The sequence below is a fragment of the Bactrocera dorsalis genome, chromosome 4, assembly GCF_023373825.1.
Source record: "Bactrocera dorsalis isolate Fly_Bdor chromosome 4, ASM2337382v1, whole genome shotgun sequence".
Lineage (NCBI taxonomy): Eukaryota > Metazoa > Arthropoda > Insecta > Diptera > Tephritidae > Bactrocera > Bactrocera dorsalis.
In genome coordinates this window covers 59050229-59062994 of record NC_064306.1, presented here as the reverse complement: position 1 = coordinate 59062994, position 12766 = coordinate 59050229, and the positions used below count along the sequence as shown (strand labels likewise).

At 36.7% G+C, this 12766-nt stretch overlaps 2 protein-coding genes across 5 annotated transcripts in view; both read left to right on the top strand.

Moving 5' to 3' along the window:
* Positions 1-12766, top strand: part of LOC105225696 (furin-like protease 2) — a 725052-nt gene that overhangs the window by 57876 nt on the left and 654410 nt on the right. The gene's annotated exons all lie outside the window — the stretch shown is intronic.
* Positions 1-12766, top strand: part of LOC105222515 (protein obstructor-E) — a 228676-nt gene that overhangs the window by 186725 nt on the left and 29185 nt on the right. For all 4 annotated transcript variants that reach the window (XM_011199867.3, XM_011199870.4, XM_011199868.4 and 1 more), the window contains exon 3: positions 9310-9543. In XM_011199867.3, coding sequence (XP_011198169.2) covers positions 9310-9543 — 234 coding nt within the window. The remainder of the gene's footprint in view (positions 1-9309; positions 9544-12766) is intronic.

Here is a 12766-nt window from a genome sequence, read left to right as displayed (position 1 = left end):
CCGCGTTAACGTCTGTGAAACAATGCTATACAACTACCAGAATGTTATAAAACGTATTATTACTGGCGATGAGTTTTGGATCTATGCTTATGGCACAGAAATAGACGATCAATCGACCGAGTATCGTGGCAAAGGTGAGCCGAAGCCGAAAAACCACCTCACAGCAAGTAAGAAATCAAATTTATCTTGACAGTTTTCTTCGATTATCAAGATGTGATGCACTCCGAATTCCTTCAATTAATGCAAACTGTCAACAAGATATACTAGATGAGTATTATGATTCGTTTGCGCGAAGCCACTCGTAAAAAGAGGCCGACAACTCTTGGTTTTTGCACCACGATAAAGCACCGTCGCATACTGCATTAATTCTGTGTGAGGTCTTAACTAAATTTTCATGCAACCATTTTGTTGTGGGTACACTTATGGAACAACTGACGTATTTGATAGTTCTTCGTCTTCAATTCTTGCACCAGTTGGATTTTGTATGCTCTCAAACCAATATCCTTTCGCTAAATTTTCCGCGATGTAAATAGGCGCGCGATGGCGGTGTGACTTATACGGGTATCCTTCGATATTCTGCTTCAGGCATCTGTGAGGCTTAACTAGAGTAAACCTGGTGTAAAGTCGATCCATGGTTGCGCGATTTTGTTGATCGAATACTAGCTACAGTACACGATACGTCAAGTGAACTGAACCATTAATTTAGTGATTAATTTAATGATTTGCAAACGTTGTTCCGATGTAGGTCTGTTCATTATAAAATGGCGAATTATTTTGCGTATAAAAAAGGAGACAGCTATTAAAATGACCAATTCCGAAAAGGTACTGCCTCGAAAATCAACCGCCTCGAAAAACACCCATTTTTCAGCAACCAAATTCTTTGCCACTTTAACTTTTTGATCTATTTTTATTTAAAACAAATTTGCCAGTTTTATATATATTTTTTTAACATGTTGGCTGCCAGCGTCTCTCCGGTGATTACCACATAATACTACCCCCAGGTGTCAATGTATCATCGGTATTACACGCCCAGGCCAAAGCGTAACATGTATTTTTGCGCTTGGCATCTGGAAATAGACTTTTTTGTGATCACCAGTGTAACACTGGCAGTCAACGTGTTGACGTATTTTATCAAAGGTTTTTCGATTTTGACACATTGTTTATGAAGGAGCAATGATTATACCAAAAGTATAAGCATTTCTCAATTTTGAAACAATTTCTGCGCTTATTTATGAAGATATAGTTCTTAGAAGAATAATATTATGAATCAAGTTTTTGCTATTTTCAAATCAGTTTAAGTTTTGCTTACGAAAAATCAAAAAATTATTTAAAAATTTTATTTTCGATGAAATTTACCTTTTATTTGTTGTATTTATTTGAATTATACTCGCGATCGTTTTGAAAAAATTTGCAAGCTTCGCTACCTGAGTCTTGATTGTCTCATAAATTGAGCGGTTTTGTTTTCTTTTATCTAAATGGGGGTGTGACTTGGATAAAATAAGCTTAAATGTAGGCAATATTATAAAATAAGACATTTGTTGGCCTACATTTGGGCGCATTTTATATCAAAGTTTCCCACCTATTTGGAAACATATGTTAAAAGTTGCATTAAAACTTAAATCTTCGTTTCGTTAAAATAATTTTAATAAAAAAGTAAATTAAATGCTATTTCTAAAACTAAAAAGTACAAGAAGCATGATAGAGTGAGAATAATCTCTTATGTATTTGCTTACATCTTCATTGCCAAATTTTAAAATTTTAATTTTAAATTTTAGTTCTAAAATTCGAATAATCAAATTTATTTAAAAAAATAAAAATATCTCGACTGCTGTTTTCAAAAATTTTTCCTCTCATTCAAGTTAAATGACTATAAGTTCAAATGCCGTGAAGTAGCAATTAATTGTCTCCACATTTTGGCTTCAATATTAATCCAATTGCAGCCTGAAGGTGAAAAGAGCAAGGCAAGTTGCGCATTTGTATTATTTATTTGACTGACAGCTGCATAACTCAGCATTTAAGCGTTGCCAGCCTATGCTTGTTGAGTGCCGCGATGACATAACGGAAATTCACCGACTGATCTTGATTGATGACAAGACGTGTCAGGCGGAAATGCCTCATTTTTTTCCCTACCACAATCTTTTATACTCGTATTCGCTTTCTTCGTTTTAACTTAATTTTTGCATCTCATGCGCTCTCGCATTCTTTGTTGTATAGTTATTTTTATGAAGAAGGTTTTTATGTACCCACGTATTTTTTATCAACTTTGTCATGATTTGTTTTCCTTTTTCCCACAAGTGCTTGAATGAAAGTATTTGTCCGCTGATGACTTGCTGTATTCAAAGAAAGTCTTTGGAAAAAGTGTGATTAGTTTAGTTGTGTTTATAACCATATTGTTGGTGGCAGAGTTTAAGCTCACTTTATCGAAAGTGTACTGTACCTTATTATAATTACGCCCACATATACATAAATATTTCGTCCAAATATTGTCACAACTCCAATTGACCTACAAGGTATAATATTTCCTTTAACTTTAATGTGACCCACTTGAGCGCTCACACCCGGAAGCGCTACACTGACGTAGTTAAACAAGTTTGTGTGCATTACACACACACCACCTTATATTTATAGCCCCTACAAAGGCATGAAATCCACCTTTCCTAATCACTGTTTGGTCCACAAAAGTTTTACGCCGCTGGATTTAGCGATTTACTATTATAAGTCCACATTCCTGACTATACAAATACACTCGCATATGTTTACCTTTCGTTTGACCTTTGTAAACATGTGTGTTTGTGTGATTTGTAATAGCGGTTACTATTGACCGCTTGTGGCGGCTAGCTGCGCTATTTAAGCGTTAAGCGGAAATGAATTTACGCACTTCCGCTAAATTGAGCAAACTAATTTTTCGTATATGTGTGTGCGTGTCCATGCGTATTCGTTTGAGGTCTCGCAATGCGAATAAAGGTTTATAGTGGAGGTGAAATGACCCTATAGGAAATTTTTGAATAAACTTGTAGAGTGGATTGTGTGACAAAATGGTATCTTAGGAAATTGTTTTTTTTTTTAGGTTAAAGATACGAAATTTTTATAAAAATCACCAGTAAACTGCGAAAAGCTAAGAAATAACGTATGTGTATTACAGTCGCAATATGTCGCTTTATAACAAGGGTATATATCCAAGAAAAAAGTGAAAGAAATTTTGGTCGAAAAAAATTTGCTGTCCTTATCTGAAAGAATTGTGAATAAATAAGATACTTTCTGGTTAATGTTTTGGGTATGTGTAACCAGTTATTTGCTTCATGGAAAAATTAATGAAATCTTGATTGAAAGTTGTTTTCTATCGTTAGACGGGCGACTTGTGAATAATAAGAAATCAGTTAATTTCTGGTTAATGTTTTGGGTATGGGTAACCAATTGTCTGCTTCATGCTTTAAATTGCATTATATGAAATATTGCTCAAAACTAGTTTGCTATCGTTAGTTGGAAGACTTAGAAAGAATAAGAAAGTAGTTAATTTCTGGTTAATGTTTTGGGTATGCATAACCAGTTATCTTTCATGATTAAAAAATTGAATGAAATATTGCCGAAAATTGTTTGGTATCATTAGATGGAGGAATTTTGAATAAATAAGTTACTTTCTGGTTAATGTTTTCGGTATATGTATGTATGTATGTAACCAATTAACTGTTTCATGCTTAAAAAATTTATTCATATTAGCTGAAAAGAAGTCTGCTATGATGATGTTAGATGAAGGAATTTTGAATAAATTGGTTACTTTCTGGTTAATGTTTCGGGTATGAGTAACCAGTTATGTGCTTCACAATTAAAAACAAATTAAATGAAAAATCTTTTTTTTTTTTATCGTTGATGGACAATTTGTGAACAATAGGAAAGTAGTTAATTTCTAGTTAAAGTTTTGGGTTTATATAACCAAATAGCTGCTGCATGCTTTGGGGCAAGGTTCGGTCAATGTTCTGCAAATAATACTTAATTTACGATAATAAAGGTAATCCGAATCAAAACTTAAAAATAGCACCACTTAACAGTTCTGAAGGAAAAATATGCGATTGTTCTAAGAGGTCCTTGGAGTATTTGAGGTGTACTGATACGAATATGGGTACAAAAATGTTCCATCACATACAGCGGTTTTTGTTATTTTAGTTGATTTTATAAATTATATTCTCTCTGGGTATTTTCATTTATATAAATCCTTTGTTTGAAAGGCACTACATTGCGTATACGTAACCTTCTGATAACTATCAAATTCCAGAAGCAAGCGACATTCATATTATCAAAAGTTACGTATACGCAGTGTAGAGAAAATTTTTTATTATGACATTTTGAAAAATAACGTTCCATGTAGAAAGATATTAGCTTTTTATATAATAAATACATTTTATAATTTTCTTTCATACTTCTTATTTCAAAAATTTTACATTTCCAATGAGACAAGTAAATAATATACCCCATTTTTTAACCGAAACTACCAACCATTGTTTCAAAGTGTCTTTACCTCAAAGTTATTTACTCCGATTACACTCATAACCCCCTGCTTACCACCTACATATCTATAATTTATTTATTTACCGAACTATTACGACTCCTTTAACCTGATTTTGCGACTTTCCTTGCGCATTAGGACACTTGCCGCGCTTTACTAAAGTTTTATTGCCTGCAACCAAACAAAATGTAGCAACAACAATAAATATTATAAATCACGTGAATCACCCGTGTGGCCCGGGATAATCATGATTATGACCACGTCTAGATCACAACACTATAAAAGCATAAAACACTGGCAGTTAGTTCTTTGGCTCACAAGCCAATCTTAAGCTCATAAAAGTTTATCAAAAGCCGCCTATGACAACGCTTTGCTTTTATTGCACCCACAGCGCCAAGTACGACTTACTTACAATCATATATAGAAACATATATGATCACTTACGATATGCACACCTACTACAAACAACTACAAACACACACAGACACCCACACATGTTCAGCAGTGAATTTTTCTCCGCTTTGTTTAGTGTTCCTGCAGTGGGCCGTAAATATTTAAAGAACTCTGGTGATAAAACTTTTATTGCTGACATTTAAGTTTTACTTCAACAAAGCAGCAAAGACAACAACAACAACTACCACGGCTGGTTTACTACCTTCATTCAATGTCATTTCGCCACCATTCCACTCAACTATCTAGCTGTAGAGAGTGACCAGCTCGATTACGCTACGGCGCCTTGCGTGTGGCACGAAAGCGTCCACATAGATACACACATACACACATATATATATGCACTATGTTATACAAACATATTTTTATACATATATATATTTACTTATGTATATGTATATAATATTTCTGCCATTATGTTGACTCGCCTGTGCCCACTTGGCTTTATTAATCCGTCCTCGTTGTCTCTCACACATTTCAGGTGAGGCCAGGTAATTACTTTAATGTGGAAATTGTTAGCCGACAATGTGGGCGTGTGAAAATTTATGTTCTACAGTGTAATTTAGCATTTTATGATTAGAACCTACTCGCTTGTTAATAAAGCCAGACACATGCGACATTTATTAGCGAGTTTTCTTTTGCGTTGAAGCACTTTTTTATGATTTTTAACGATATGTGAGTAATAAAAATTAAATACACATTAGAAACTAAAAATAATTTATAGGTTACAAATTAACGGTCATAGTATAATTAAGTGGTGAAACAATTAAATACTTTGTGTAATTAAAGGGTAGCTGTAGAAATCTTCATATATTAGTATATGGACGAACATCATTTGACAACTAGGCAGAAATATTTTATTGAATACGTTAGATGGACCACAAATTCAAAACAGAAAAAAAATTCCATTATAAAAATTTGGCTAGTAGCTGAGGTTCCAGAAATTGTAAATAAATCGCAAAATATTTAATTATTTCTCATATTAATTTGGCACATTTAAAGTAATCCCCATCAGATGTAATTATTTCAACGATTTTTTCAGCCCACGAAACACTTTTCCTAAGTACTTTCTCTAACACTTGCTGACGACTTTAAAGCACCATATCTTTCACTTAAAGAGGGAAGTTCGTCTAAAATGAGGCATGTTAGAAATATTTCTTTCAAATTTGCTACTTGTAAACTAAATAATGCACGGGTTTCATTGCGTCAAATTCAATGGCGCTAAATTGACGCTAGTAAAAATTCCCAAACAATAACTTTGACGGCGAGAAATATTATTTAAAGGATAACAGTTACAATGCACAACAAGAAAAAACGTTAAACGCCCGGTTGCAACCTAGCAAATACACAGGGTTTAGATCGTTCAGTTTGTATGTCAGTGCTATAGTGGTCCGATCTAAACAATTTTTTCGGAGGTTCTACCGTTGCTTTGGACAGTAAAACATGTAAAATTTCGTTAAAATATCTCGTCAAATGAAAAAGTTTCTAGTATAAAGATTTGATTTCAATATTTCATTTTGTATGACATCTATATGCTGTACTGGTCTGATATCGTGAACAGCTTCTTAGAAAAAAAGGACTTACGCAAATATCTCAATAACTGAGAGACTAGCTCGCGCTAATATAGACTGATGGCTCAGTTCATCAAGCTGATCATCTGTATTCATATATTTTATTGGGTCTCTGACGTTTTCTTCAGGGGATTACACATTTTTTGGCAAACTTTATATACCCTGCTCAGCGTATAAAAATGGATGTAAAAGGGCAAATAAGTCTGTTTTCACTAGGCTGCCGCGTGATAATAATTTTTTTCGGTGGCACTACGTTTGTTACTGAATTTTGACATATTGTGGACCAACCATAACTAAGAATATTATTCCAAAACATGATAATATGCCAAAATTTTCCGGGGTCTACAATAACTGAAGGTCTCCAAGAACCCTATTTGAAAATCCCAACCAACTCATAGCTTCTATGGATAGAATTCCAGAGTTGAGAAAGCAATTCTTTTTAGAACTTGATTATTGAAATATTTTGGCTAAATGATGCTCTTATTTATTAATATTAAGTAGGTAAAAAAACAACAATTTTTTTGAATATATTTTATTGGTTTTTATTGGTATTGACGCTCCTATACGAGACAAAGATTTTTTGAAACTTGTCAAATTTCTCTTGAATATTTGATGGGACATGTTCTTCAACTCTGATCCAATGGATTCAAATCTGTTCTTCTACACGGCCAATCATCTGCAGGTATGAAATCAGGAAAATTTCTTTTAAACTACTCCTGGGTAAATTTTTTCTTGGGTGTTGGAGCACAATCTTGCTGGAAGATACAATGCTTTATTTCGAAAAGAGCATTGCTTAAATGATTTCCACGTCTTCTAAAACATTTAGCTGGTGTGCTTTTGTTCCATTTTTAACCCATTTTTTTATAGAAGTGGAGATGTGTAATGATTTTATCAGAGACTTCCTATCAAATCGTTTCTGGATTATGACTAGTTTGCACCTCTAGAGTAACATTATTTGGCATCTTTGGAAGCTTCTTCAGTAGCACTGAAGATGCCGTTTGCATGTGTTGAGCCTAATTTGCTGCAAACACGTTGTCAAAAGATGCTCAGTTGAACGAAGATAGGCTTTCATGTGGAGATCATCTCGAATAAACTAACGTGTCTATTTCCTTGTCGTGAAATCTCCCTCGTTGTATGCTTTGCAGAGTTTGGAACAGACAAAACTAAGTAGTATTTGTCAAATTCGTATAAGATAGCTCTTTCTAATAGATTCTCTTAAAAAAATTCAAACAAAAGCAAAAGTTTTCTCGAAGATTTTGTTTAGTATGTTTGTATGGCAGCTAAGTAAGGCTGCAGGAGAGGAGAGTTTGGCTTAAAACACCTCTTGCGCCCAATTAATCTTCGGTGAAAAGGTAAAAAGATGCCGCCTTTAAATAAGCGTCCACAACCCCCACCGTGGTTGCACTGAGGGAGAATCTACCAACGAGAGTGAGGCAAAAAAGAAATGAGGGAACAATACAGCGATCATCACCAAATGTTGACGATCAAATCCTTGATAAACGCCCATCAGAATGAGGCCAGTAAGATTCTGATTATGATATACTGGAAACCCGAAAAGGTTCAGTTTGACAAAGGGATGGTGAGGGCAGTATTCTGTCACCTCAGTAGGTCTTACCGAAATTGCTGGCAGGCTAATACTGTTCTCACTTCCGTCTCGTTAAAACCCTGGCAGGTTTTCAAGTACATTCAATGTACGTCGCCGTAATTCTTTGGCCGTACAGGTTTAGTTGAGACGAGCTGCTGAATCGTGCCTTAACATGTCTCTGAACATAAGTTTTCATTTTTCTTGGTCTCCGTGCTTGCATAGATAAAGAGGTTCATAAAGGGCAACTGCTACAACGTGCATAACGTGAGATAGCGTTTTGAAGCGGAGACTCAATATGCAAGAACAACAAAAACCCCAACAGAAAAAACAACAAAATAAAGACGACCAAGACTAGGAATACGGGGCCTTATTCCGTAGAAGTATTTGGTTACTTAGCTCCCCTATACTGACTGTCAATCCAAAACAAACCCAAAAAAACTGTAGAAAAGACAGCCTCTATTGACATTCCGGGCGTGGCAAAACAGAAGAAGAATTTTTAGAATTCCAAAAAATCGTTGGCTCGCCACCATTTTTAGACCCATATTCTGTTAGGCAAAGTTACTCGGAATGATCCGTAGAACATTTTCTGCTAACGCGTTTTTATAAAAAAAAATTGATCCACTCTAATGCATATTACTTTCTAGTATAATAGAAAAGCATAAATACAATACTTCAAATAAAATATTCGTGAAATTTTCGACCCAATTAGCTAACCAGCTACCTGTAGTCAACAATAGATTTCCGTGTTGCCATTTGCGGAATGCAAAGACAACAAATTTCGTGCAATTGGCGCCCAGCGAAAAATGCAAACAAGAGAATGTCCACAAATATGCAACCAGAATATTGACTGAGACCACGAAACTAAAACAGCACCTGAGGCGCATACATACATATGTATATACCCAGCTAACTGTGAATATTTGACAATATGTTCACATTCATACACATACTCACAATTACTAGCATACATACGTATATGAATATGTATGTGTATATGTATATGTAAAAAGAAGTAAATAAAAATCAGTGGCAGCTTTCTGCACACCAAACAATGTGACCAAAAATTTGGATGCACACAATACCAACAACTCTCTATATTTGCTCACACTCTCTGTTTCACTCTCTATCACTATCACACAACAGCAACAGTAACAATTATCTTAACGGCTCTCTTCTTCTTTGTTTTGTTCTCTATTTTGCAGCGAACGGCGCGGCTGGGCAGCAGCTGAAGGGCAACCAAGAGGATCCGTGCAAGGTGAAAGGACGTGTGGTTGGCGATGAAGTCTATTGTGACCGTTATTGGGAGTGTGTCAGCAATCAGCCCGAGCTTTACGATTGCCCCAATGGACTGGTCTTTGCCGGCAAGCATCGTGGCGTTACAGAAGGCTGTGATTATCCGTGGCGCGCCAACTATTGCGAGGGCAAGCAATTAGCGAGTGAGTACAGTGTGCATTGTGCGGGAAAGGGAAGGGAAGGGGTTGATGAGTGGGTCAGGTGTTCGGGATAAATTGAATTTAAGGTGCATGCAGCTTTATGTCGGCTAAATGGGGACTTCGTGCCTGGGCGTGTGTCCCTCGGTGTGGTTCGTTGAAATTTTATGTTTACCGTTGACGCTGTTGCGGTCACTACACACACATACACAAACACAAGCGCTGGCAAGCACTGGGATGCAAACAAGTTGAGCTGGAAAAAGTCGTGCAACATATGGAGCCATTGCATTCACTTGCAACACGCGTCATTTGAGTGCCATTGTGTGGCATGCTGTTTGCCTTTATGCCACAAAACACATATACACACACATACACATGGGCAGTGTAGCGTTGCACCGGCGACTCGGCTGCTTATTAAAAGTTTTTGCTGCATTGTCGTTGCACGTTATGCGCTGTGTTGCAACATGCAACTTACCACAATTGGCCAAATGTGACAAGGCAATGCAATCGATGCGTGCCAATATCGATGTACACTCACACACACACACATACATGCATACAAACACATATTTATTTGCGCGCCAAACAAGCGCACGTGCATATGTATGTGTGTGTTTGTTGGTTATGTGGCAGCTATCGCTTGCGGTCGCCGTGCGGCTGTGTGCGTTTTTCCGGTGTGGATTCCACTTTAATGGCTTCACTGTTGTTGCACACACGCGCGTCGGTTGCCGGTTGCAACATGTGTATACGTGTGCGTGTGCGTGTGTGTGCGCCATTTAGTGGCGACTTACGGTGAGTGGCGCTGAGAGACGTGTGCGTATTTGTGCACCGTTGTGGCACGCTTTGTGGCGTCCACGCGCTCACATTGCCACAATGTTGTATGTGGCACGAAAAGTTTTTACTCGCCAAACCGCAGCGACAATTTCGTACAGTTTTAGTTTGCATATTAGAATTTTATTGTGGTGTAGTTGGACTAATTGCGGCGGCGCGTATGCGTGTCCGTGTGCGTGTGTGTGTGTGGCAACAAAGCTTCAGCAAACACGCAAGTTAAGCTCTCCCGTTACTGTGCCGCCGGCTGATCGCTTTGTTTCTTTTTGTTGTCTATGCCAACGGTACATTTATGCAAACACGAACCGCTATTACAGTTAGTATTTGTACAACCGAACACTGGTAATGCACACACGGAGACATCGGATAATTGAAATGTGGCATAGAAGGTGTTCGCGTTGGAGTTCAGTTTCTGGTTAGTTTTTGGTGCGAATTAGGTGAAGATTTGAGGTTAGGTTATGGGCGTTATAGTTACTAGATGGATATGAAAGGATTAGACTGGGGTAGAACCAATCACTGTATTGTAGATACAATTTCTTTTTTTATTTGGAGCTGAAAGAGATATTCGCCTTGCCTATATCTATGGAGTGCATTCTAGTAATCGGAGAGGACATTTCAAGGCACATAAAAGAGGTTTTCTTATAAGATAAGCCCAGAATTAACCACCTAAACCTAATCACCTAATTTGTGTCCCCATATCTTAAAAGTCTATATCCCTTCAAATAGCGAATGTTAGTTAAGTATTTAGTATGTAGTAAAGGCTCGAATACAAGTCAAACAAAATTTAGATCATAAGGACACCGATCTGCTTACTTTTTGGTAAATAAATTTTGAAAAGCTTTATAAAAGGTAATCCATTTCGAGGTTCCCTACTTTTTTAAAGAAAAAACACAATAACTTCAAATTTAATGCGAAATGTTTATTAACATTCGAAAAACATTCTTTCGCATATATTTCTTGAAGACTATCTCTTTCAAATGTTGGTCGCTGGTACCTCTTAGATCACCCATACGTTGAGTACAATTTTCGATGACTCGTTTGAGCATTTCGACTGGTTCCAAGTTCCAAGTTCTGAATCGAAGCGGCATTGTCCACATAGGCTTTAAACTTTGCATATCTCCAGGAAAAAGTCTAACGGTGTAATATCATATGATCTTGCTGGCCAATCGACCGGCCGACAATGTGAAATTATCTGCCCATCGAAGTGTTCTCTCAATAAATCCATTGTTTGATGCGATGGGTGGCAAGTACCGCTGTTTTGTTGAAATAAAATGTCGCTGAGATCACGAGCTTAAAATTTATGCATCAAATAGTCAGTTATCATGGCACGATAACGGTCGCCATTGACGGTTAAGTTCTCACCGGCAACTTTTTTGAAGAAATATGGCACAATGATTCCACCGGCCCTTAAAATACACCTTTTTTTATGGATGAAATGAGAGCTTTTAAGTCTTTCCAAGTTGTTCTGCTTCCGAAATGCTACGTAAAATTTTTCTCGAAAACGTCGGATTTTCTTGGAACTTTTTAAGAGCTCATTGAGTGAAGAGATGTGGCTTGGAAATGTTGAGATGTTTTACGTCTTCTTTATAGCACGGATGGACTGATGCTTATTCTGTTGTAACTGTCCCGATTATGTTAACCATAAGTTGAGCGAAGCGCTTGAAACACATTCTTTACATTATATACTTGGGTCAGCCTATAATAACTATATTACTCGGTGTAGGGTTAGAAATTTCGTTCGAATTGGATCTAAGCATTATCAGTATACAATGGGAAACCACTTTAAAGGGAATAATTTGAAAGCCATCCACTTCAGTTAGTTAGATGATAAACCAAAGTTGAGGTATGCACCACAGGCTGCAATGTCTTCGCTACTAGATCACAGAACTGATAGTAATCGGTCGATCAGATTCCTGTCTTTTACATACACTTTAAGCTGTTGCAGCGAGTATTCAATGATACATGCTGGCTTATATTATTTCTGATGAGGGCAAGTAATTGTGTGAACTTTTTTATCCTCCCAGAAGGAGCTTTGTTTGTTGAAGTTCACATATTTGGTTTTTCGACTTTTATTAATTTCTGAGCTATAATTTATAAAATAAAATGTAACGGGTGATTTTTTTGAGGTTAGGATTTTCATGCATTAGTATTTGACAGATCACGTGGGATTTCAGACATGGTGTCAAAGAGAAAGATACTCAGTATGCTTTGACATTTCATCATGAATAGACTTACTAACGAGCAACGCTTGCAAATCATTGAATTTTATTACCAAAATCAGTGTTCGGTTCGAAATGTGTTTTATCGACAAATTTTGTTCAGCGATGAGGCTCATTTCTGGTTGAATGGCTACGTAAATAAGCAAAATTGCCGCATTTGGGGTGAAGAGCAACCAGAAGCC